At 38.1% G+C, this 27,076-nt stretch overlaps 1 protein-coding gene across 1 annotated transcript; it reads left to right on the top strand.

Moving 5' to 3' along the window:
- The first annotated feature begins 23,435 nt into the window (after positions 1-23,435).
- Positions 23,436-25,559, top strand: LOC139196841 (uncharacterized). Its single transcript, XM_070823185.1, has 3 exons — positions 23,436-23,787; positions 23,935-24,946; positions 25,283-25,559. The coding sequence occupies exons 1-3, from the start codon at positions 23,436-23,438 to the stop codon at positions 25,557-25,559; spliced, it is 1,641 nt and encodes a 546-aa protein (XP_070679286.1).
- Positions 25,560-27,076: the final 1,517 nt, after the last annotated feature.

Below are 27,076 nucleotides of genomic sequence, written 5' to 3'. Positions count from 1 at the left end.
TATAGAATATGAGTAATGCTAGAATGACCATCTTTTTAAATCATATTTTATAAATTTCATAATGTGATTGTTAACGGTTGGTTTTTGTTGTTTAAATTATTTAAATTACAGTATGCTTGTACCATACTTGACCAATCCCGAAACTACTGAGCACCGGTCAACGTTATACTGTCAAGGATCCAGAAGAGTTTCCCTCCAACCAGGAGGCCAATCACAACGCGACACGTATCGACATCAGAAGTCAATCATAGCACGACACGTGTCAACATGACAAGCCAATCACAACACGACATGTGTCAATGTCAGAATGAAACTAGAAACTCTCTTCTATAAATAGAGATCATTCTCTCACAATATTTCCTAATGTCATTTGTACTAAATCATTCACTAATACTCACTAAAGGAGAGCTTGAACCTGTTGGAAATGTGCCCTAAACCCAATCATACGATGATACTTTACGGACATTTCACATGTTAAACTAATCTAGTTTAAATATAAAGGGCAAAGATTATTGTTTGAGCCGTCTCATATAAATGTTATATGCTTAAACGATAAGTCCAAGGAATATGTGATTGGGAGAATACGATCTAAAGAAGTTAGATTCATGAGACCATTCTTTCGTAGACACATCCTAAACGTTCCTGATCATAGGATTGCCAATTGGGCATTGACAGTCCGTTAAGATCAGTACGTGCTGTGTCTTCTCTCAGGGAGAGTGACTAGACTCGAGTCATTGGTGTGTGTGACATCAAGACAAGTACGTAGGTGCTCAATAGAGAATGAGTTCACTGAACACGATCAACGAAGAGTTCTCATATTCATATCACATGAGAACTCATGGTTGGGATAATGCAAAGTAGTCCTTTGACCTGAGGCATCACGTTTGTCTTGTGGTTAAGTCCTTGATCTTTGATTATGTCAAAGTCACCCCATCCGCGGGTGTCCACGTCATCGTTGGGGTTAAGCCACTTAGCTATGGAGGCAAGTGAATGCGCAACAAGGGATCTCTAACCTTCAAACCGTTTGGGGGAGAATACTCTATGATATGATTAGAATCTCTGGCCAGAGTATGAATGAGATTTAGGAAAGTCGTTCCAAATCACATTCAAGGTAATCATATAAGCGCACGAATCACATTAGATAGTAGACATGAATAAACTATCAAACCAAACAATGTGGTCAAGAGTATTGTATTAGAGAAAGACCGTATTGCATTTGTAATCCTAAACTGAATAGGTTCTCTACCTCTTCTGATTAGCTTGGGTAACCATGATATGCTGCTAGGTGTCACTCATGGTTTGTGGAAGCCTTAAACGTGTGTAATCACTAAAGGGAGAATTGAAAGTAAGTTTCAATTCACAATCGATTTGAAAGAGTTCTAATCGCCCACTGCCTCGCTAAAAGGAACCTAATGGATCGTACACCGTGTAAGGTGGAGATTGAAGAAACAATGGAGATGAGTAAGAATAATTAAATGGTTTAATTATTTATGGCAAGGATTAATTAATATGTTAATTAATCAAACGAATAAGTTCGTTAAAGACCTCGGGATAGTTTTGGACCTTAAGGCCCAATGGGCTTCGAACGTCAAGCCCATTGACTTAAGATTGTATGACAATTTAATGAATAAAGATTCACAAAGGCCCAAAAGCCCAAATCCCTTATGTGGCCGGCCATGTGTGTTGAATTAGGGTTTTTGGTTCTTTAGGTCATTTAAAGAAGTGACTATATATAGAACTTTATAGCCTAAAATTCATTAAGGGTTCTTTTGGAGAAAATTGGAGAGAACATGTCTCTCATTTTCTCTCTAGGAGGCCGGCCCCCTTGGAGGGTGTATCTAGCAATCCTACTCCTCCAAGGTCACTCATTTTCTACTTAAATCTAACCTTGGTGTGGAGACTTAGAGGTTCTCAATTTTGGGAACTTGGAGAACCATATTCTTCCATCCAAATCCATGGATCTAAGAAGCAAGGAATGAAGGCCCTCTCTTTGGGTGATTAGCCTTTGCTTATGCAAAGAGGAATCTACAAAGGTATAATTTCTCAACTCACTTTGATTTTAGTTGAGTCTTGGTTCACCAATCTACTAGGCTTTGAATTTCATGGGTAATGTTTTGTTTTTGAGTGCATGCAAGCATGATTCCGCCTTTTAATTGTTAAATGCATGCTATAGATGTTATTCAAATGAACATGTTTTCACAAAATCATCCTTCAAGTGGTATCAGAGCCTAGGTCTAGTAGTTGGTGAATCCTTTTGGGTTTTGTGGTTCATAGTTTGTGATTTAAAAGTTGTAATATGTTACAAGCTTTATTCTTGTTTCTTTGAATGTAAATTTTGTTAGAAAATTTGCCATCTCAAATGTTGTAGATGTAGTTCATATGAGCATGAATATTGGAGCTAAAATTTGGTGCCATGCTTTTGGGAATTTTCGGCCAAATCCAAAGGGTGGATTTTTGGGTTCTTGTTTGACTTGTTAAAAGTGTTTTCAAGTAACTTTTGGAACCCCTATGTACCCTAGTTTGGTTGTATGTTATTTCCCTTAAGTTTGACTGGTTTTGGGATGTTTTTGGAGTAAAAATGTTCATGGAAATTTTTTGGGTTTTTCATGAATGTTCTTCATTGTTCTTGACATTTTTGCCAAGAACAAAAAGTTTTGTGTTTTGATTCAATGTTTTGATTTATTTCATAAAGTTTATATTTTATGTTTTTCAAATGGAATGTGTTAGATATTTGTTTAAATGGTGGTAGAAATAATGGTGGGTGTGAAAGGATTAATTCCCTTTCACACACACCACTTGCACCACTTGCTTGCTTTATGTCTAACTTAGCAATCAACACACACATCACTCATTTCTCCTATCCAAAACCGGCCCTCCCTCAAGTGGGAGTACTTTTGGGGCTTTTATGCAATTACATAAAGTTTTGATACTTTTGTGTATTTGTACTTTGGCCAAAAAGTTTACGTTTTTACGTTTAGGTCCAAAAACGCTAAAGGACAAATTGTTTTGATCCTTTAATGAAGTTTTTGCATTGTTTAAATTTTGGGTTCTAGTTGTAATTACATGAAGTAGTGGACTTTTGTGTTTTTACAAAGTGACCCCAAAAGTTTATGTTTTTGCAATATAGCCCAAAGGTTGTGGTAATTGCATATTGGCCCAAATTAGGTAGAGAACAAAATTGTTTTGTCTCTTTAAATGAGAATTGGATTTTCATTTTGTTTAGCTCCATTTAAATCAATTTTATGGATACAAAAACCAAATGAAAATGTTGCATTCAATTTAATTAGTTAAAGTGTTAATTAATTAAAGGGTGATTATGAACCTAAGCCTACGATAATTGAGCTATGTGAAAGGCCGTTTCAAATTTGTTTGAACCATGGGAATGTGTAGATTAGATTTTGGTTGTAATTTGATTTGATCAAATGTTGTAAAAGAGCATAAGCTCTTCTTTACTTTAAAGTAATTTGATTTATGCAAATGTTGTAATGAGCATAAGCTCACCTTTACTTTGAAGTACTTCTTTCTTGCTTTATTTGATATGCATGAAAATGAAGTAGTTGGGTCCAACGCCCCTAAGACAACACGCCTTAATGTGATTAAACCCGTAACTAAAATCAATCACCATCCCTAGACCGAGATTCAACACTAGGCTCGTGTTGAATCTAAACAAAGGTTCATAGTCATCCTAAGGCCCTAAGGCAACTATATAGTCCATCAATGAATGCAAACCTTATGTTAGTAGTATCATATACTCTTGCTTTAAAAACCGTTTTATAAGCATAGTGGGAGTATTGTATACAACTAAAAACAATCATATGGACCAATAGTTGTAATAGGACCAAAATTGTTTTAATAGAGATTAAAATGTATGTTTATATGTGATGAGACCTAAAACCCTCAACCAAACCATTATTAAGTTGATAAGCGTGAGAGTGCTTTGAACACTCTTTCGTGGCCTTCCACCGTGGTAGCTCCGATCGTTTGTGACTTGTACACCGGCTTCACCCTATCATGGGGGAGTACAAAGTGCGTGCTTACACTCAGGAGGAGTCTATATACATACTTGATGAGGTGAGTGTAGGCAACGAGGATGGCCGACATCGTATCATCGTGAGGCTATTCTTGAACCCCTTCACAAACTAAGCATGGTGGGAATGACTTAACTAAGTGCAATGGAGCCAACATCATATCATTGTGAGGTGACATTCTCTAGAGGCCAAATAAGATGGGTACTTGCAAGTGATGCAAATGAGTAAGCGTATTCTCTCATTATTATTAATGCTAGCCAACATCATATCATTGTGAGGTGGGCTTGGTAGTAGTGAGTCTCCCATACCCTACTAAGAGTTTCATCCAAAACTCTCGAATTCCAATGAGGGATATGGAATTTGCCAAAAATAGTGGGTGGTGTTATTTGATTTAAAGACCAGGATCAAATGGCTTAAAATCAATCAATTTATATTCGTTATGTATTTGTTTACCAATATATTTGCAAACGCTATCCAACACTTGACAAATAAAAGCCGAAAGCTTTAGTTTCCGTACTTGGTACTACAAAACCATAGATTGTCTTTAATGGCTTGTATATGTACCTAAGTAGTCTAATCCTCACAATCTTCCTATTGATAATGTATCATTAGAAGAATATGTTAGAAAAGGTCTATCATAAAGAGGACAACACTTTTAATGTCATAATTCTTCAATTACAATTTGTTGTATGAAGAAATAGGAGTTGCTTTGTACAACTCTTAGTCAATGCAAACACTTAGTGCTTGTTTCTTCTTTGTTATATGAACAAAGAACTTGAGAAGAAAGCACAAAGGCATGGACACTTAATGTGCCATGATTCTTCACTTACAATTTGTTGTATGAAGAAATAAGAGTTGCCTTGTACAAGAAAGTTTGTAATTATGTTTAGAACATAATGGTTGGTTGACAAAAATAGTCCATTAACATGGACTTATGATGATTTTGAATCATTGAGTGTTGAAGTGATAAACCACTTAACGAGACGGAAACTAGGCAAGGACTTCACCTATGTGTCCCTATCCTAATGGTTCACTAAGTTTATTGTAAACTATGTAGTGAACAATAACCACATGCTCTCCAAAATGTTTGATGTGTATAACACAATTGAAATAAGTTTCAAGAGAGATAGTGGGAGTTTAGGGACCATGACTATTGTAGTCAAAGGAGAAGTCAAATGAAGAAGATAAAATTAACTCCAAGGGAACAAACTTTCTTTATGAAAGGATGGACATTGGAAGGGGTATTTGCAAGAAATGTCTTGCAAGTGTCAAGAACACACCTTTCGAAGGTGTTGTAAATTGTTCTTGAATAGTTCAAAACAGTTGGTTCTTCTACTTGAATGCTTGATTCCGTATTAGTAACTATGTTTTACAATCGTTGTAAAAGTGTGACTAATAAGAAGTAGAAGATATATGAGAGAAGAAAAGGTGCTTCACATTCGGAACGTGAATAAAATATAGATCTCTGCGAAAGCAGATAGTACTTACTTCCTCATATGAACTACCAAAGAAATTGGAAAAACCAAAGATTGTCTTTACATTCCAATTTTAAGGAATTTAATTCCGTCACTATAGTAGAGATGGATGAATGTTTTGTTTGGAAAAACATTGTTCTTTATTAATCAATGATTGGATCATGGTAATCTAATTGATTGTCTCTATAGTAGAGATAATATGGTGGTGTTAACTGTTTAGAATATAATGATGCTTAAAACCCAAAAAGGTTGCAAGGTAGTGACTAATCCCAACTAAGTTGTGATACCTCTAAAACATAAGTTACGAGTTGGTGATAGATGGATGCTTTGGATCGTTAGATCCGGATCCAATACCTTCTTGTTAAAATTGTATAGAGGCGAAATGTTCGAATCTTTATTCTTTTGGAAAGAAGAAAGAATCACAAAGTTGTTGAGGTTAATTCACTTAGATGTTAGTGGCACTTGTCCACAAACATAATACTACTCATGTTGTATGACATTCACTGAAGATCACTCTCGGTTGAACTATAGTTTATTTTGAGTAAACACAAATCCGAATACTTTGCAAAAGGTTTCAAAGAATTCAAGAAATGTAAGTTGATGAGTAAGACATCTAAAGTATTTACCTCCTTAGATTTGATCCAAGGAAAAGAAACACTTTAGATGAGTCCCCTTGAAAGATATCAAGGAAAGAAGCATCATAAGATAATAAATTTCTCCATTAAGGAGAAGAACGAACTCGAATATGATTTAGTTCGTTAGATGTTATCTATTACCCATATATAGGATATATACTTCTAAAACAATATGATTGTCAATTAGAAGATCTCCCAAATTTTTCATGATTCCATAAGATGTAGTTGGAAAGAAAGACAAATCTTAAGCATGTTAAGATTTGGGGTTGTGAGCTAATAAGCAATATTTGTTTGATAACAATCTTGTGGGATATCCTTAAATTAACTTTTGGATATCGCTTCTATAAACCAATTAACAAATGTTGTTTTGTTGGGTAGTTCATTGTAATCCTACAATGTGATTTGCCTAAAAGCAAATGAACGAGAGATAGAACTCAAAGAATGGGTTCTTTGAGAGACAAGAAAGTAATCAACAAATATAACAACCTAGTTCCTATACCAAAAGCTCCAAGGTAGTCGAGAAGGATTTATAAACCGTCTCAGTTGAATGGTTTGAACTTTATGACTATATCATAGAGTTGCACCTCTTAATTCGAAAGAAATAAGAATGAAAATCCTTATGACTACATTGAGTGTATATACGATATATACTCAAGGAAATGGTAAAGTACCATTTGACCCGAAATAATGAAACCCCCATAGCTAATTGGTAGCTTAAGGTAACTACAATCAAAGAGAATGGTTGACTTTGAAGAAACCATCTTTGACGTAGTCTTGTTTTTCAATTAATTCGAAGATAGCTAGCTACAACTAAATGGTGATTCAATGTTTGGACATTATATGGGTTTCCAAAACCATTATTAAGATAGTCTTGATAATATATATGTCTAAAACTATGAATCACAAGACATATAAGTTGTAGAGATCCAACCATCATGAATCTTAGCAAGCTAGTGGGAGCTATAAGCATCTTATGAGAAAAGGATCAAATCGTTTGATTTCTCATAAAGATGTAAATGAATCTTTTGTTTACTAGGTTTACAAAAGGTTAGTGGGAGTTAATCATGTTCCTAAAATTTAAATATATATGATATATTAATTTTGGAAATGAAAAGAATACTTCTTGTTTAAAGTTATGACTTTGAAACATTATATGAAGATAGAATGTATATGGGAGATATAGTCTATATACATGGGATGGAAATCTATAATGATATATTTCATGATATAATTGGATTATATCAATCCCTAATAATAGACAATAGATGCTAGGAAGTTTCTCATATGATGATAAACTTCAATTAGAAGGACAACTCTAGTGAGACTAAGAAGTTGCTCTTCTAAAAGAGAACGTACTCTTTGACTCCCAAAGAAATAATGCGTAAATAGAATCCTTTATGCATACACATAAAGGTGATTTATGTATTGTTGGAAGTATGCCCACAAAGCCACTCATTTGATGTAATAGCTTTTTGGAATACTTAATGTATTAAACTTTTATATGTTTAATGAAGGGCAAATCTTATTGTTAATCACTATTTATTGTATCATGTGTTTAAGCAATAAGAGAATCCAAGGAATGTATTTGTTCTAAGAGATAAGTGATCTAAGTGAGTTAGATTATCGAGACCTTTCTCTTATGTTCATTCCTAAAACGTTCCTAGCCATAGGATTGCCAATTGGGCATTGACAATCCGCTAAGGTTAGTATGTGTTGTGTTGACTCAAGCGTGAGTATGACTAGTCTCAAGTCATTTGGTGTTGGACACTAAGACAAACACATAGGTGCTCGAAAGAGTAATCGAGTACACTGAATTACGATCAAAAGAGAGTTCAAACATACACGTCATGTATGAACTCTAAAGTTACAATATGCAAAGTAGTCATTTGACCTGAGGCATCATAGATGTCTAATGGTTAGGTCCTTGATCTTTGATCATGTCAAACGGCATTCCATCGGAGTGTCCACGACATTGTTGGGGTTAAGCTATCTAGTCATGTAGGCATATGAATGCACAACAAGGGATCTCTAACCTTCCATGGTGGAGGGAGAATACTCTAAGATATGATTCTAAAGTCTTTGGCCAAAGCAAATGAATATGACTTAGGAAGTTTGTTCCAAATCATATTCAAGGGAATCATATAGGAAAGTATCACATTGGATAGTAGACATGAAACAAACTATCACTTAAACAATGTGATTAAGAGTATTGTATTAGAGAAGGACCGTATTGCATTGTAGTTGTAACTGGATAGGTTCTCCAACCAATTCTACTTAGCTTGGGTAACCATGACATACTGCTAGGTGTCACTCATGGTTTGTGGAAGCCCAAATGATTAGGTAACACTAATCATTAAAGGGAGAATTGAAATGTGGTTTCAATTCACAAATCGATAGTTAAGAGTAACATCGCCCACTGCCTCGCTAATTGGAACCTAATGGATCGTACACCGAGTAAGGATGTATGTGAAGAAATTATATGAAATGGATAAGCAATTAAATGGTTTAATTGAAGAATGGTCAAGATTAATTAATTAGTTAATTAATTTTACGAAAGGTTCGTATTGGGCTTATATGTTGGTTTTGGGTTTCGGGGCCCAAAAGCGTTTTGGTCCAAAAGGCCCATTATGTTCAAGTTGTATGACAACTAAAACAAAATGGGAAAATAGCCCAATAACACCAAGGAGGGCCGGCCATTAGGGTGAATGGGCAAAGTTTGCTTTATTACAAGTTTGCCACTCACCAAAGAAAAGGTTATAAAAGCAACTTTATAGCTATTTTCTAATTAGGGTTTTTCTTGTTGAAATTGGGTGAAACATTTTCTCCATTTTCTTCTAAGGAGGCCGGCCACTAAGGGGAGGGACATCTAGCAATCTCTTCTTCCCTTAGTCATCCAATTCATCTTCACAAGATACAACCTTGGTGAAGAGACTTAGAGACATCAAGCTTTTGGTGTTTTGGAGAACAAATCCTTTTTTCCTCAAATCATCAAAGGAGCACTAAAGGGAGGAAAACACAAGGAGGATTCAAGGAGCTTGGAGGTGACTTGAAGGCCCTCCACTTGGGTGAATCCCTTGTGTAAACAAGGATGAGCTTCAAGGGTAAAGAATCACTAAATCTTTACTTCTCTTTAATGTTGTTAAAGAGTTTATTTTGGTTCACCATATACTAGGCTTTGAAAGTCATGGGTTTTATGAATTGTTTTTGGATGCATGCCTACTTTAAAGTGTTAATAGCTTGCATGTGTATTCAAATGTTCATACTTGTTCTTAGCTAGGACAAAATTTTTCCTTCATGTATTTCATATTGTATGAAAAACATTGATATGAGTTGTACCTAGAACGGTACAAGACGATATCAGTGCAAGCCCAGGATCAGAACCATGGCAACTGTCAAGTGAGTCCTTAAGTATTTAAGAAATACTAAAGGATAGATTCCTCAAAGAATGAGGAAGAATTAGAGTAACGTAAAGGAAGCGTAAATGTATTAGATTATGAATCTAATCCATCATTGGATGTTTCTTCATTATGAATGAAGAGATAATCAGATATCTCTTTATTATGACTAAAGAGATATTTGGATGGAAACATTAAAGTAATGACTTTAGTGTGTTCCATTATGAATGCAAAATATATTGCCATATAGAAGTTTACAACAATGTTGTTTGGATGGGAAAGTTCATTTATGAACTATCTATTCGGTTCCAACCAGCAAGTGTATCTAGTGTACTGACACTATGACACTAATGGGGCGATAGCTCAAGCCAGGGAATCAAGGTCTCATCAAGGTCCGAACTCATATGAGAGACTGAACCACATGATTAAGAATCATGTATAATGGTGACGTCGTTATTCTCAAGGTTGCTTCTATGGATAACATATAGATATCCATTGTCTAGGCCTACTATTCAGCCATTTATGAAATGACTACAGAAGAGGTATCATCACTGATGACTAAGCTGATTGGCTCTAGTGCAAGTGGGAGATTGTTGGAAATGTGCCCTAAAACCAATCATATGATGATACTTTACGGACATTTCACATGTTAAACTAATCTAGTTTAAATATAAAGGGCAAAGATTATTGTTTGAGCCGTCTCATATAAATGTTATATGCTTAAACGATAAGTCCAAGGAATATGTGATTGGGAGAATACGATCTAAAGAAGTTAAATTCATGAGACCATTCTTTCGTAGACACATCTTAAATGTTCCTGATCATAGGATTGCCAATTGGGCATTGACAGTCTGTTAAGATCAGTACGTGCTGTGTCTTCTCTCAGGGAGAGTGACTAGTCTCGAGTAATTGGTGTGTGTGACATCAAGACAAGTACGTAGGTGCTCAATAGAGAATGAGTTAACTGAACACGATCAACGAAGAGTTCTCATATTCATGTCACATGAGAACTCATGGTTGGGATAATGCAAAGTAGTCCTTTAACCTGAGGCATCACGTTTGTCTTGTGGTTAAGTCCTTGATCTTTGATTATGTCAAAGTCACCCCATCCGCGGGTGTCCACGGCATCGTTGGGGTTAAGCCACTTAGCTATGGAGGCAAGTGAATGCGCAACAAGGGATCTCTAACCTTCAAACCGTTTGGGGGAGAATACTCTATGATATGATTAGAATCTCTGGCCAGAGTATGAATGAGATTTAGGAAAGTCGTTCCAAATCACATTCAAGGTAATCATATAAGCGCACGAATCACATTGGATAGTAGACATGAATAAACTATCAAACCAAACAATGTGGTCAAGAGTATTGTATTAGAGAAAGACCGTATTGCATTTGTAATCCTAAACTGAATAGGTTCTCTACCTCTTCTGATTAGCTTGGGTAACCATAATATGCTGCTAGGTGTCACTCATGGTTTGTGGAAGCCCTAAATGTGTGTAATCACTAAAGGGAGAATTGAAAGTAAGTTTCAATTCACAATCGATTTGAAAGAGTTCTAATCACCCACTGCCTCGCTAAAAGGAACCTAATGGATCGTACACCGTGTAAGGTGGAGATTGAAGAAACAATGGAGATGAGTAAGAATAATTAAATGGTTTAATTATTTATGGCAAGGATTAATTAATATGTTAATTAATCAAACGAATAAGTTCATTAAAGACCTCGGGATAGTTTTGGACCTTAAGGCCCAATGGGCTTCGAACGTCAAGCCCATTGACTTAAGATTGTATGACAATTTAATGAATAAAGATTCACAAAGGCCCAAAAGCCCAAATCCCTTATGTGGCCGGCCATGTGTGTTGAATTAGGGTTTTTGGTTCTTTAGGTCATTTAAAGAAGTGACTATATATAGAACTTTATAGCCTAAAATTCATTAAGGGTTCTTTTGGAGAAAATTGGAGAGAACATGTCTCTCCTTTTCTCTCTAGGAGGCCGGCCCCCTTGGAGGGTGTATCTAGCAATCCTACTCCTCCAAAGTCACTCATTTTCTACTTAAATCTAACCTTGGTGTGGAGACTTAGAGGTTCTCAATTTTGGGAACTTGGAGAACCATATTCTTCCATCCAAATCCATGGATCTAAGAAGCAAGGAATGAAGGCCCTCTCTTTGGGTGATTAGCCTTTGCTTATGCAAAGAGGAATCTACAAATGTATAATTTCTCAACTCACTTTGATTTTAGTTGAGTCTTGGTTCACCAATCTACTAGGCTTTGAATTTCATGGGTAATGTTTTGTTTTTGAATGCATGCAAGCATGATTCCGCCTTTTAATTGTTAAATGAATGCTATAGATGTTATTCAAATGAACATGTTTTCACAAAATCATCCTTCAAGTGGTATCAGAGCCTAGGTCTAGTAGTTGGTGAATCCTTTTGGGTTTTGTGGTTCATAGTTTGTGATTTAAAAGTTGTAATATGTTACAAGCTTTATTCTTGTTTCTTTGAATGTAAATTTTCTTCCAATGCAAGGCTGGTCTCTTCTCCAACCATTTATAAGCTTTTTCATTTAGCCTATTCACCTCAGCCATACTCTCCCTAAAATTAGCGATGGTTGTTGCCTTGCCAGCATTCCACAAGGCATCTTTTAATCCTTTCCCATTAAACCCATCTGCCTTGTAGTTAGTGTATAAGTGCTTAACACAGAACTGATGATTACAATTAGGCAACACCTTTTCAAAAGCTGGTATTAAACCCTTTTGTTTGTCAGAAATGAAAGTCCAAGCACACTGGTTCACAATTCCCAAGTTAGCAGCTAGCAGTTCCAAAAACCAAACCCAACTGTTCTTGTTCTTGAGCTCTACTATAGCGTATGCAATAACCCAAGTTTGGTTATTTGCATCCATTCCCACTGTAGACAGTAACTGGCCATTGAACACTCCCTTTAAGTGACAACCATCTAACCCTACAAGCTGCCTACATCCATTCTTAAATTTTTCAAGCCTCTAAACAAATATAAATCCTCTGAAATATCACATGAACATCATCATAGGGCAACACCTTTATCTGAACTGTACTACCCGGGTTTGTCCTCCTAAGCTCATCACAGTACTCCCACAACTTTGTGTACTGATCCAAGTTACTCCCCTCAAGGATTTTCAAACACTGTGCTCCTACTCTGTAAGTTGTCTTGATGTGGATCTCAACCATTCTTTCCTCTTTCACTGTTTCCACAAATGTAGTGATGGGCATGCTTGGGTTGAATCTGAACTTGTCCACATACCTCTTCACAAACCATGCCACTTTGAAGTGAGGATTTTCCTTCCAAATTCTCGGACATTCATGTTTCCCAACATAGGTTTTCACTTGGATTGAATCTTCATTGTACATCCTGGAAGCATACAATCTCCATGGACAGTTTTTCTCACACCTTGCACTAATCTTCCATTTCTCATTCCTTTTTAGCTTAATAAAAGGTGCACCGTGCTTAATGGAGTGAGACCACACTGCCTCTCTCAACTGTGCAACATCTCTGAACTTTAATCCCTTTTCAAACTTTAGATCATCTCTGTCAGCTTCTTCATTAAACTCAGGGTAGATGACCTTCTCATCACATTCTGAACCTGAATCGTCAACACTGTGCAGGCCATCTGAGTATTGTCTCTCATCATCAAGGGGAACGTCTTCTACATCCCTTGCATCAATAACGTCTTCTGGATGTTAGTTCCCAACCCCTTCACCCCTTTCAGCAACCCCTTCACCCCTTTCAGCATCTCCAACGACACTTTCTACAGCCGTATCATCTACTACACGACGATCATCATCTTCCAAACTGTAGTCACTGTCCACAAACTCACTATCTATAGTGTCATCCTTTGCATTAACTACCACAAACAATGCATATTTATTAAAAACCTAAACTTTGCAAAAATAATTGAATACTGAAATTAAAATTGAAAAAAAATGTTTCAAAAATTTTACCTTCATTAGCTTCTACTTCGGTCCCTTCATTAACTTCTTCAGCTTCGTGACCTTCTTCAGTTTCATCACCTTCATCATCAGCATTGAGAGGACCATTTTCAGCCTCATCTCCACTTCCTTGTCCTCCCTCAGTTGCTTCAGCCTCATGTTCATCATCACCATTGTAGGCTATGTCATTCAAAAGACATAGCCGTTTTTCTAAGTCATCCGCACCCCTTTTTGCTCTACCCTTCTTCAGTTTTGATCCACTTCCCCTTGTAATCGAAATTGCCACCCTTGATTCCTCAATATCTTCTATAATGACACATTTTTTTAATAAGGCATTCTCATCTAGATTCATCAAAAGCTTATGTTTCAAGGTAGCTTCTTTCGGACTTAGATGTTCTAGGTACATTTCTATTTCCCTAACCCCTGGAACATACTTGCACATTTCACCCACATCTTGGTCCCGTTCAATAAGCCTTAATCCTTCACAAACATCCCAGGAATATTATAGTGATACAACATAAACCCATCATATCCTAACTCCTTAACCATTTCATCAATCTCGAAAAAAGACATGAAGTCTTTGTCTATGTAATCAAACCAAGCCTCAAACCCTCCCGTATATGCACTTTCAAACCACTTCCCACCGTGGTTAATTTTAAGGCTAAATAATTCGGGCATGCTTGCAAAGTCAAGGAGAAAGGTGAAAACAACATAAAATCCTGGAGGCACACGGCGGAAAATGTGAAAACACTAGTAGGACCATGAGGAAAAAAGGTGAAAACAAAACCATGGGGACCATGAATACAGTTCCACCTTTTTTCCTGAAACCATAGAAAAAAAGGTGAAAACAAAACCAATGGGGACCACGATTGAAGACAAACAATTGAAAAATTAAAAGCAAAACCACGAGGACCACGATTGAAAATAAAACCAATGGAACTCATAGATCCCTAATCCCTAAAATTCAAAATTGAAAAATCGAAAAAGGTAGGTTACTTACGATAAAGTGGTGTTTCACCCACTTCGATCCTCCTTTTATCCCACCCCATCGGCAGCGATGGCTTCATGATAATCTTTCCTAGAAACGTGTGCGCAACGTATGACGGCGTGCGAGGTCGAGCGACGGCGACGTGGAGTGACGGCGAGGTCGAGTGACGGCCCGTGGGTAAGGTTTTGGACTGAGATGAGGGGTCGCGATTTTCTAGGGAGTGAAGAGTGGTTTCACTTTTCACTTTTTCTGGGTAAGATGGGGAGTCGCGATTTTTGAATTTTGAGGTGGAGTGACAGCGTGCGAGGTCGAGCAGACGACGAGGTGGAGCGACGGCGAGGTCGAGTGACAGCTCGTGGGTAGGGTTTCAGATGGAGATTAGGGGTTGCGATTTTCTGGGGGAGTGAAAAGTGGTTTCACTTTTCACTTTTTCACTTTTCTGGGTAAGATGGGGGGTCACGATTTTTTATTTTTGAATTTTGAATTTTTTTTTTCACTGAAACCCCTTTCTTTAAAAAAAAACACGTGGACACACGTGGCGCCCAGTCATTGGCCACATGGGTGCCACGTCATAGTTAACTCGAAACTTAACAGTTTGACTAACGAATGTATGAGACTGTCCCAAAATTTACACTTTAGGTATGACTCTGAGACAAAAAAACTTGATGTACTAAATGTTGAAAACCACGAAAATTGAGGGTAGTAAACAGTCTTTTACCCAAATATATACTATAATCTAATTCCATTAAACAAAGTGAGAGAGGATCTTCGCCAGATCTTCTTTGTGAGGATTTCGAGGATTCTCTAATCACATCCGTTCATCGTATATCGTATGATCAGTTTTTGTCAAATACGATTTATATTTAATTTTAAATAAAATTTTTTATAATGATTTATGATGGCACAATATACGATGAAAATCACGCCACGAAACCTCGAAACACAAACTTCATCCTTCTTGACAATGCAAACCTCATGCATCCATGTTGTTCTACCCTGATGGATGGGGAACGCAGTCTATATCATCCTTGATTGCCACAAAAATCCCGTCTAAGATAGATAAGGGATTTCCTTCCCCAAACCTCTTTGTCGAAGTTGCAGCTTGGCTTTAATGGTGTATCACCCTACAGTGGTCCGATGATGCATGCAAGGACATATTCAGGTTCCTTGAGTCACAGGATTCCAAATATGAGGTTCCACATCATCATCGTCTGGGTTCTACCACAATTTCCATCTTATGATCACATGGATCAACACCACCTATATACACAACATTATAAAATATTCTTTCATTTAAAAAAAAAATTATTTTTCATGGGGAAAAGTAATTGCACCAGTATAGAAGATGACTGCAAAAGTAATTGCAGTGTCTGCAAGAAAGAGCAAAGACTATTACTTGGTGGAGATAGGTGATGTCGGCTGAAAATGGGGAAAAGAGAGAGTGTGAGGGTTACGTGAGAGAGTTAAGAGATGAGAGCAAGTGAGTGGGAAGAGAGAGAGTGCCGTTTGAGAAAAGACTCAGGAGAGGGTTTGGTTGAGATGAGGGAAAAGGAGAGGGAGTGAGGTGTAAGAGAGAGGGAGAGAGGAACTAGTTGTGTAATGTGGTTGATTTGATGGGTGAAGTGTGAGAGTAACGGGGAGGTAGATTGTCTGCCCTCCTAGTTGTGGTGCCCTTCTATGCCTTCCTATTTTGTGCGGTCACGGTTAAGCCACGTAAATATTTTATATTAATTTTTTAATAGAGATAATAAGACAAAAAACAATAAAAATGGAGGCAGATTGTCTGCCCTCCTAGTTGTGGTGCCCTTCCATGCCCTCCTATTTTGTGCGGTCACGGTTAAGCCACGTAAACATTTTATATTAATTTTTTAATAGAGATAATAAGATAAAAAACAATAAAAATATAAAATGTTAACGTGGCTTAACCGTGACCGCACAAATAGGAGGGCATGGAAGGGCACCACAACTAGGAGGGCATACAATCTACCTCCGAGTAACGGTGGTGCACGAGAAAGAGAAAAGTATAGGGTAGAGGAAATGGAAAGAAAATATAATTAAAAATAAAGAAAGAATACAATGGGTGATTAAAACAAGAAAAAATCTGCTACAATTCATAGGGAATCACGGATGGGATTTCAAATTTCAAATTAAAAATTAAATGTGGGTCCTCCAGCTCATTTATAGAAATATGGTAGGAAATGTAAAGCTATCTACAACCAATCCGGTTAGAAAGTTGAAAATAGTCTGAAATGATATGAAAACTGTCTTCAATCAAGTGTTAGGTCAAATGACTCATGAGTCCCACTGGACAAAAAAAAAAAGAAAATGGCCAACTGGTTGGCCCAACCCTAGTCAGCCAGCCTCGAGCCAGGCCAAATTTTTTAAACCAATGACTAGCTGACGTCAACTAGATGTTATATTTGATTTTTTTTTTACAGTTTTTTAACAATTTAAAAAAAAAAATTAAAAATTATATATATTTTTTCCTATAACTTCTTAAGCCATTAAACAACATAAAAAAAAACATTTAAAAACATGAAATTTAAGCAACATTTTTAAAAACATTTAACAACATAAAACTTAAACGCTTACTCCATGCTTCTTTTGGCCCAAAAATGTGCAACAAGATCCTGTTGTAGATACTTGTTTGTGGCATGAGAACGTATCATCCTATGGCGCATCATGTACTCATTTAAAGAGATATTATCAATTATTAAATTGAAAGGCAAACTAGGCCCATCATATATTTTTTGCACGAGCCCTTCTTGACTTATTTGGATCATCTTGGTCATCATCAGACTCTCCATCAATATACCCATCTCACTCATCCTCCACAATCATGTTGTGTAATATGATGCAAGACATCATGATGGAGTCCAAATTTTCTCGACTCCACCCTCTTGGCGATTCCTTAATGATCTTCCATCGTGCTTGTAGAATACCAAAATCTATCTTAACATCTTTCCAGTATGCCTTTTGGTGTAAGGTAAACCACTTTTCGGTGTCATTCGTAGGGTTTGCAATTGCTTGGACAAGTGTCGCCCACTTTGGGTAGATGTCATCTGCCAAGTAATACCCCATGTTGTATTGATGGACGTTTACGTAGTAGTCAAGTTGAGGTGATTTACCCTCCGCCAGGTTATTGAAAAGGGGTGAACGACCAAGAACTGTAGTATCATTTTGGGATCCTGGGACTCTAAAGAAAGCTTGGCATATCTATATGTCAAATGATGCAACCGCCTCTAACACAATTTGTAGCTTTCTCGATCTTCCGCTAAAACCTCATTGTCATCAGGTGGGACAGTTCTTCCACTGCCAATGCATGCAATCTAATGACCCTATCATGCCCGAAAAGCTAAGATCTTTAGCTTTGCGAAGGAGACGCTCTAGATATGCTTGATTTGGTTGATGGAGGTATTCCTTTTTGTAAAGCTGAACAATTGTTTGATAGAATTCAACAAGAGTATCAAGCCATGTAGACTCAGACATACCATATGTATCATCCATCGCATCAGTTGAGGAGGCATAAGCCAGCATTTCGAGTGCAATAATAACCTTTTGATGAGGTGAGAAACTAGGGCGGCCTCCTCTATCCAGTTTCTATTGAAAGTATGGACTGACATGTTGGACATCATGAAGTACATGCTCGAAGACATAACGCTTTATCCAGAGGCGACGTCTGAAATCCTCTTCATTGTACACTGAGTTGGGGTTGAAGTAGTTGTTCATCATATTCTGATGCGCCATCTCTCTATTTCATGGCTTGTAACTGTGACCAGCAATAGAGCCACCCCATTGAGGTTGTTCTTCAGTTGCCTAACAAGCCATAACCCTAGCCATAGCTGCCATATATGATGTATTGCGCCATGCTTCATCTTCTTCATCAGACTCCTCATCTTCTAGCCTCATCTGCACCCATTTATCTTCCAATTCAGAATTGGAAGAGGACCCCCAGTTGTAACTTGAAGAGGATCCAAAGTTGTAATTCATTGCAAACTTGAATTGAAAGAGATATTGGATAGGGCAAAGCTGAAGGTGTGTGAATTATAGGCCAATATCCACCCTATATTATGGATATTGGAAGCTGAAGATAAGAAGTGCCATGTAGATAAAAATCGTATAAAAAAAAATTCCCACAACCAATTACATTTCGACACGTGGCACTCTAAAACCTATCAGAAAAATTATTTAGATTACATATTGACAAGAAATTTGGAGAGTTACTCAAAGATCGACATGTGACACTTGAAATACGAGACGTAAAATTATTGAGTTCCTTATTGAAAAGAAATCTGTAAAGTTACTCACACATCGACACGTGGCACTCGAAATCCGAGACGTAAAATTATTAAGATTCCTTATAGACAAGAAATCTGCAAAGTTACTCACACATCGACACGTGACACTCGAAATTCGAGACATAAAATTATTGAGATTCCATCTCGAAAAATTATTGACAATCCATAACATAAAATTATTGAGGTAGTTTAATTTAAGTAACCATATTAATTCAATTAAAATAATAAATTATGTTTGGCCCTATGGCCCTTTGACCCCCTCGGTTGGAGATGTTTTTTTGTCACAGGGCTATGTTCAGTATATGGCCCTTTGGCTCCTTAGTTGGAGATGGTAAGAAAAAAGGTCTGACATTGTTTATTAAAATATTAATTTCTTGGAGGGCTGTAGGGCCAAAGAGAGCCCTTTAGCCCTCCTTTAGTTGGAGATAGCCTAAAAGTTTGAATTTATTTCTTATAAATAGGAAATGTAACTAAATCATACATACTCCGAATTCAATTCCGCTTGCATCCATGTGTTCCAAAAAATGAGTACTATTCAAAAATAGTAAAATAAAAGTGTAAAAATGAAGGGAAAACTGAGGTCCGTGGAAGGCCTACGTGGCATCTTAGGGGCATTTTAGGAATTTCATTGCTATTGTTAGTAAAATACAATAAATCTTGGGACAGGATGTCACATAGTTCGCCTAGGCGCTAGGCCCCAACTCGTCACCCAACTAGCGTCTAGCGTTTTTTAAAACCTTGTGCACTAGTTTAATTTTTATTGGATTAATTATAAACAAAAAACAAATTTAGGTTAAATCAAATGGAATGAGGAAAATAAATTATTCTAAAAAGTCCCATCAATTTATTGTCTGTATATAGAATTATGCTACATGTTTGTGCTTCATTACCCTTTTATTTATTTATTTATTTATTTTCTTCGGACAAACGATATTAACTACACTAAAGAGGCTTAGCCTCACAATGGGCTAGCAATAATGTGGTTCAAATTCGCCTTTGGTGAGAATCGAACCTAAGACCTTTCACTATAAGTGAAGAGAAATGCTTCTATACCATAATACTAAGTGGTGGCTTCATGTTGTAAACTTTCATAGTTTAAGCGTGATTGTGTAAATCCTAAATTAGATTTGATTATAATTATCCTTTTTCTATTACAACTTGTATTCATTGGGGATGAAGAAATTTCTTCTCTCCTTTACTACTATAAATAAAGGCACTATGTAAGAGGGATAACAACTGTGACGATCCGTCCCTAATTTTCCTATGTAATTTCTCTCCGAGTATGTGTATTGACGATTATGCCTTATTGGCAAGTGACGTGGACTTATTCTTATCGCTTTCCATTTTATTTCTCGCTATCGCATTTAAATTGTACACACTAGTACGGGTATGCGTAAAATTTTAAAGTGTAAAAATATCTACTTCGGATAGATTTCGATTTCCTTTTACTGTAGGAAATCTGAAAAGCTATCCCTTGGATTCCTTTTAAACTCATCCCGTGCACTCTCTGCATCACTCCACTTTCAGCTATCCTATCCCATCTTTTCTTTATATTCTGTCCCCCTCTATAAAAAAAAAAGCAAAGCAAATTTCAAAACCTCACTCTCTCTCTCTCTTCTCCCTCTCCCACGCCACATTCTTCTTCTTCTTCCTCTCTGTAACAACCACAAAACACACCAAAACTCACAAACGTGAAAAACAAATTACACCATTGTGATCATCTCAGTCCCACGATCACAACCATGTCCTTGAAATCTAGTGTGGATGAGTTTTAACTCACCAACTCGGAAGGTCCGACTCGACGCGTTCGATACTACGGTTTTCAAGCCATGCATGGCTAAGGTAAGCCTTAAGAAACCCTTAGAACCTTCATTTCACTTCTATGGGTTGTTATTGATCCTTTGTTTGTGTTTTGAACGTGTGGTTTTACCCAGAAACTTGAGAAGAAGGAGAACCCGAAGTTTTTCGTTCAAGAACCGTGGCCATTTAGTCACTTTCAAACCGTTTTTCTGGTTAACCTCAACCACAACTAGACTTCTTCTGGGTACAAACTTGTTCTCTACATTCCTAACTTCAAAATGGCTTTTGAATCACTGAGTTTGGTTAAGTAACGAGTTAGAAATGAACTCTGGAAGTTAGGAAGAAAATTTTAGTTTTCTGGAAAATTTCAGCCGTGGTCGTTTGGCCACTTTCAGACCAAATTTCTGAACAACATAGACTATATTCGAACTTTCTGTAAATTGGGGTTGGCAGATCACATTCCTAGATTTAATTTGGCTTTTGTAGAAGTGAATTTGGTTAAGAATCGAGCTCGTTATGGGCTCTGGAAGTTGGCCCAAAAATCTGCAAAACTGCAGATTTTCCCAAAGAAGGCGAGTACAGTGTACTCGCGGGGGCGTGTGGGCGTGCATGGACCGAACCTTTAGGCGGTTCGTGGTTGGTACGTGCGCGTTCGTGTCGTCGAGTAGATCGATTTCATATATTTACACCCTAGGTTTGAGCAAACTATGGGCGTTTTATTTAGGTTTCCGTTATGTGCTTTAATTAATGTTATTTAGTTATTTCACATATAGAGGAAACTTATTCCGAGGATTTTCGAGGCCAAGCCAGGCTCGGGGGCTACGACCCAGCGACGTACTTGTGAATAGGCAGTTTTTTTATACCTATATATATTTATAGTTTCCATAAATGCATATTTATGTTACTTTTACACCTATTTTGCCTAGTATCATTATTGTGATATAAATTGTGATAAATGCTGCTATATGGTTGTGATATTACTGTCATGGCATTCATACGTGCTTGTGTACATGCTCATCTAGCTGCACTCGGTGTTAGTACTCACCCCAGGGCCAGGGTCATTCCTTCACGTGTATGTTCACATCCGCACCGTTCGCACACCTTGGATCCAAGTTTAGGTGCCAGTCTTGTCGGGTAGATTGCATTGGGCGATTCGACTTGTATGTGATGTGCTTTTGTACCAGTTTCACGTGATCGTAGTACTAGAGCATATTGATTACACCCAGTCCTGTTCGTGTCAGAAACCATCTGTTCGAACTTGTGTGTCAGCTTAGATGGATGAGCACTTAGTTATTTTGATTATCACATAATTATTATTGTGGCATATGATGCATCATTTACTTGGCATATTTCTGGTTATATGGTTGATATACTGGATTTCATACTTACGTAGTATGTTTTGAGGAAACTATACTTGTTTTACGGCGAGGGGTTAGTATATTCAAAGATAAAGGTTTTCATATAAGCATTGTTTTGCTGACCCACTCAACTTTGTTTTTCGCCCCTCCAAGACCTAGATAGTTGTACTCACTGTGGCACTCGATGAATCACGGCATTTCTGACATTTCCTTCTGTTTAGACGTATGAACTTATCACTACTATGTAATAAGTGTACTTTGGTTGCCTTGACTACTCTTTCGTAGTCTCACTGTCTATTACGCTCTGAATAATTGTAGTGGGTTCAACCCACGAATTGTGCACTCTTTCACTATTTAGTTCTAATTAGTTTTAATTTTATTCACTTTTTGCATAACTTACCCTTATGGTTACGTCACCTCATGGTGACGGCCAGCATGCTTCGACCTTTCCAGGTCGGGGTGTGTCAGCTTGGTATCAGAGCATAGGTTTAGACAGTTCTGTACTTCCTAGTGTGTTTTAACGCTTGTTTTCTTATGTCAGAACCATGCCACCTCGTAGCGAGCCACGTTCTCCAGCGGAGAATAACTTTCCAGACTTTGGGCAATTTGGTGAGGCTATCGCCGCTGCTATTCAGTTTTCACTCAGTCCTAGTTCAAGGAATACTTTGGATATTGTATCCCGCCTGAAAATTAACGATTTCTATGGTAATGAGGGACCAGAGAAGTCAGCGATATGGTTCGATCATGTGGAGAAGACTTTTCGAGTTATGCACAGGCATGGTAATCTTTCCCTAGAGAGATGGGTCGAGACCGCGACCTGGTTCTTTCGATTGGGAGCATAATCTTGGTGGGATCTTCAGAAGAAATCCTTATCTGATGCGGATGTTGCAGATTGGGATGTTTTCAAACAGTTATTTAAGGCCAGATTTATTCCTCCTGAGTATGTGGATAGTAAGAAGAATAAGTTCATAGACCTGAGGTAGGGCGATATGTCAGCCACTGAGTATCATCGAAGGTTTACTGACTTATCTCGTTATTACCCTGAGACTGCTGCTAATCCCCGGAAGATGCTTCGTTTGTTTAAGAGGGGAACTTGCAAGAAATGGCGCAATATAGCAACTGCTATTCCTTGTGCTACTTACCAGGAGTTCTTCGAGGTCTTGCTTCGGATTGAAGATTCGGATAATGCTCTTGATGGTGAGAATGAGGGTGTTGGCGGGAATGTCCAGAGGTACAATAACAGGGAGCGATCATTTCTTGGCCCGAGAAGGGCTCAGAATTTTAAAAAGAGTGGAAATAGCTCTGGATCCTCGAGCGGGGGTTCTAACTCCAGTACACCTCAGAGAGGAGACAGGTCCACTGGTAGTTCTTGTTTTCAGAATCAAGGAAACTCCAGCAGTTCAGGTGTTCAGTTTTGTCGCAAGTGTAACACCCGTCACTATGGCGAGTGTAAAAGGGGAAGCAGATGATGTTTCACTTGCGGACAAACAGGGCATATGGCTTATAATTGTCCTCAGAATCAGAAGAATCAGCCTGTTCTACCACCGGCAGTCCCCCTGCAGCAGCTTCCAGCACCTGGTAACCGTCAGCAGTTAGGCCACGGGGGAGCCTTCCACTACCAGGGCGGCGTAGTTTCGAATCAGGGAAGACCATACCAGTATACACCTGAGGTTCCCTACTACCAGGGAGGCTATCAGCAGACTCAGGGAGGTTATCCACAGTTCCAGGGAGATTATACGCCGTATCAAGGCGGCGGAGCACAGATGTATACTGGAGGGCAGTATCATAACCTAGACGTAGCGTCTAGCAGTGAAGGTTCAGGCAGACAGGCAATTCCACCCCAGCAGGGTTGAGGTAATCAGGGTCGAGGTAATTAGGTTCAAGCAAACAGGGGTCGTGGAGGCAGACAGCAAGTTCAGGGAAGAGTTAACAACATCACCCTTCAGGATGCTCAGGCTAATCTGGACTTGATCATGGGTACGTTGAATGTTCTAGGCTATTTTGCTAAAGTTTTAATTGATTCTGGTGCTACACATTCAGTTATTTCCCATAAGTTTGCTCAAACGACTCAACCACATCATACTTCACTTGATTACGAGTTGGAGTTCTCGATGCCTAGGGGTGAAATTTGTTATGTTAGTTGGGAGTATCAAGGATGTCCCATCCTTGTCGAAGATGTAGTCATGCCGACTAATCTTGTTCCTTTGGATATCGTTGATTTTGACGTTATCTTAGGCATGAATTGGTTACACTGCAATCATGCCAGGTTGGACTGTTATGAGAAAGTTGTTACTTTTCACCGACCGGGCATGTCTACTATCATGTTTATCGGTAAGCATGGTGGTTTAAAGCATAGAGTTATCACTACCATAAGGGCGAGACGACTATTGAGTAAAGGTTGTCAAGGTTACTTAGCTCATGTTGTGCTAGCGAAGAAGATTGCTGCATCTGTGGAAGACGTCGGAGTAGTTAGACACTTTCCCGATGTTTTTCCCGAGGAATTACCTGGCTTACCCCAAGATCGTGAAGTGGAGTTCACCATCGATCTACTTCCAGGTACTAATCCTAGTTCTCTTACACCTTACCGTATGGCTCATGCAGAGTTGAGAGAACTTAAAACCCAGTTGCAAGAGTTGGTTGATAAGGGTTTCATTCAGCCAAGCACTTCCTCGTGGGGAGCTCCAGTTCTATTTGTACAGAAGAAAGATGGAACCTTAAGGTTATGCATCGATTACAGGCAGTTGAATCGGGTGATGATTAAAAACCGTTATCCGTTACCTCGTATTGATGACCTCTTTGATCAGCTCAAAGGTGCTTATGTATTCTCGAAGATTGATCTGAGGTCTGGTTACTACCAATTGAAGATCAGAAGCGACGACGTTCCGAAGACAGCTTTCAAAACTCGATACGGTCATTACGAGTTCCTAGTGATGCCACTTGGTTTAACTAATGCACCAGCAGCTTTCATGAACCTGATGAATCGAGTATTCCATCCATATCTCGACAGGTTCGTCATTGTTTTCATAGATGACATTTTGGTGTATTCTAAGAATGAAACTGATCATGCCAGGCATCTGCGTTTAGTTTTAAAGACACTAAGGGCAAATTGGTTGTATGCTAAGTTCAGTAAATGTCAGTTTTGGCTTGATCAAGTGTCATTTTTAGGGCACGTAGTATCAGCTCAGGGTGTGCTTGTGGATCCTTAGAAAATAGCAGCTGTGGAAAATTAGGAACAACCTCGGATAGTTACAGAAGTTCGAAGCTTTCTTGGTCTTGCTGGTTATTATCGACGCTTTGTGAAAGACTTTTCGACCATAGCACTACCTCTGACAAAATTGACCAGAAAAGACGTTCCTTTTGTGTGGAGTAGTGAATGTGAACAGAGTTTCCAGCAGTTGAAGTATCTTCTCACTCATGCACTTGTCTTAGCACTTCCCGATGATGGTGGGAACTTCGAGATCTACAGTGATGCGTCTCTGAATGGTCTTGGTTGTGTGTTAATGCAGCATGATAAAGTGATTGCTTATGCATCGCGACAGTTAAAGCCCCATGAGAAGAACTATCCTACTCACGACCTCGAGTTGGCAGCTGATAGGAGCATATTTATGCGCCTTAGTTAGCTAGTTCTTATGCATTTTCGTTATGTTTTCTTAGTTAAAGTAGTCTTTTAAGCTATTTTCATGTGTTTTCAAGTTTTAAAGGCATATTATACAAAATGATGCAAATTGGAGTTTTTTGGAGCAAAAGTGAGCTTAGAGTGAATAGCACATGCTTGGAACAAAAGGTTTTGACGAAATTGAAGATTTGAGGATTCCTAGTCCAAGAAGGATTCCTAATCAACGAAGGAGTTCTAATTGAAGAAGGATTCCTAATCAACGAGGGATTCCTAGTTGAAGATGGATTCCTAGAAGAATGAAGATTCCTACTCAAACAAGGTTTCCTACTTGAAGTAGGAAAGTTAAGCCTAAAAGTTTCCTATTTTGGGTTGAACTTTCCTAAACCTAGATGGCCTTAAGTTCCAGATATTTTGAAGGTTTCCTAAGCATTTTTGGAGACAAAAGAAGGTTCTAGAACACTCCCCATAAGGTGCCGCACCAATTCCTTCTAGATGACCTATTTTCCTTGCCTTGCAAGGCTTTCTAGAAGCCTTATCCTTCATTCCCTATCTAGCCGCACCTCCTTGCCCTTTTCCCTTGAGGATTCTGATTTCTTAGCCTTTTTCCTTGTGGATTTGGATTCTAGAAATCCATATCTGATTCCCTTAGGGTTTTAAGTGCCTATATATACTCATATTAACCATTTGGCCGAATTACCACCTCTTATACACATCAATTCACGCCAGAAATCATCCCTTGCTCTCTGCCACACCCTTCCACCACCATATTCCATAATTTCTGCCCAAAATATTCCTAGCCGCACCACCAATCAACCCTAGACACCACCACACATCCCCCATTCATTCTACACCATTCATAACCCCAAAACCTGTCCACAACCTTTGTGTCGCAGCAAGGAGAAAGGAAGGAACTTCGTGGATGCACTTGCTGTCCAAGTTGGAGTATCTAGGTGTTTTCTTTCTTTGGATTTCAATGTTTAAACTTATTTATCTTTGCTTTGTGCATATGAGGAACTAAACCCCTCCTTGGCTAGGGGGGATTCAAAACCATGTTTATGCTTGCTATATGATTTGATTACTTCTAATTGCGTTTCATAAGTTGTGAATTCAATTTACTTATCTATATGAATTAAAACTGGTTTGTGTATGTTGGTTAAGAGGGCCCGCTTAGTTTGCATGCATGAATTTGATGCTAGGATATAAGGGAATTTCAATTAATTGTTATGAACTTATATTCACAAGTAGTAAAGGTTGTTGATCACAATCGGGTTAAGTAAATTCTTGGCATAAGTTTCATGCAATTCATAGTAACAAGTGCCTCGTCAATGTTTATGGTTGTCATAGAACTTAATGATTCGTGCATGTGTCTCTATTATGCGCTTTCATGTAGGGAACTTGTGGGGAATGCTTTGGGTTGTCGTATGCAATTCATCCAATTCAATAACTTAAGGAAAATCTGAAGGTTAATTTAAGCGGACCTAATTAACTTGGGGCGTTGAGAATTCATGGTTTATTGAGAAG

The sequence above is a fragment of the Malus domestica genome, chromosome 06 (genome assembly GCF_042453785.1).
Source record: "Malus domestica chromosome 06, GDT2T_hap1".
Classification (NCBI taxonomy): Eukaryota; Viridiplantae; Streptophyta; class Magnoliopsida; order Rosales; family Rosaceae; genus Malus; species Malus domestica.
Note: the sequence above shows the minus strand (reverse complement) of the source record. Positions and strands in the feature narration are given on the sequence as shown.

Excerpts from the sequence above, each read along its gene's own strand:
- LOC139196841 (XM_070823185.1), top strand. The coding sequence starts at position 23,436 with ATGGCTTATAATTGTCCTCAGAATCAGAAGAATCAGCCTGTTCTACCA. Across the intron at positions 23,788-23,934 it reads GGCAATTCCACCCCAGCAGG|GCTATTTTGCTAAAGTTTTA; the intron begins GTTGAGGTAATC and ends TGAATGTTCTAG. Across the intron at positions 24,947-25,282 it reads TTCCATCCATATCTCGACAG|AAAAGACGTTCCTTTTGTGT; the intron begins GTTCGTCATTGT and ends AAAATTGACCAG.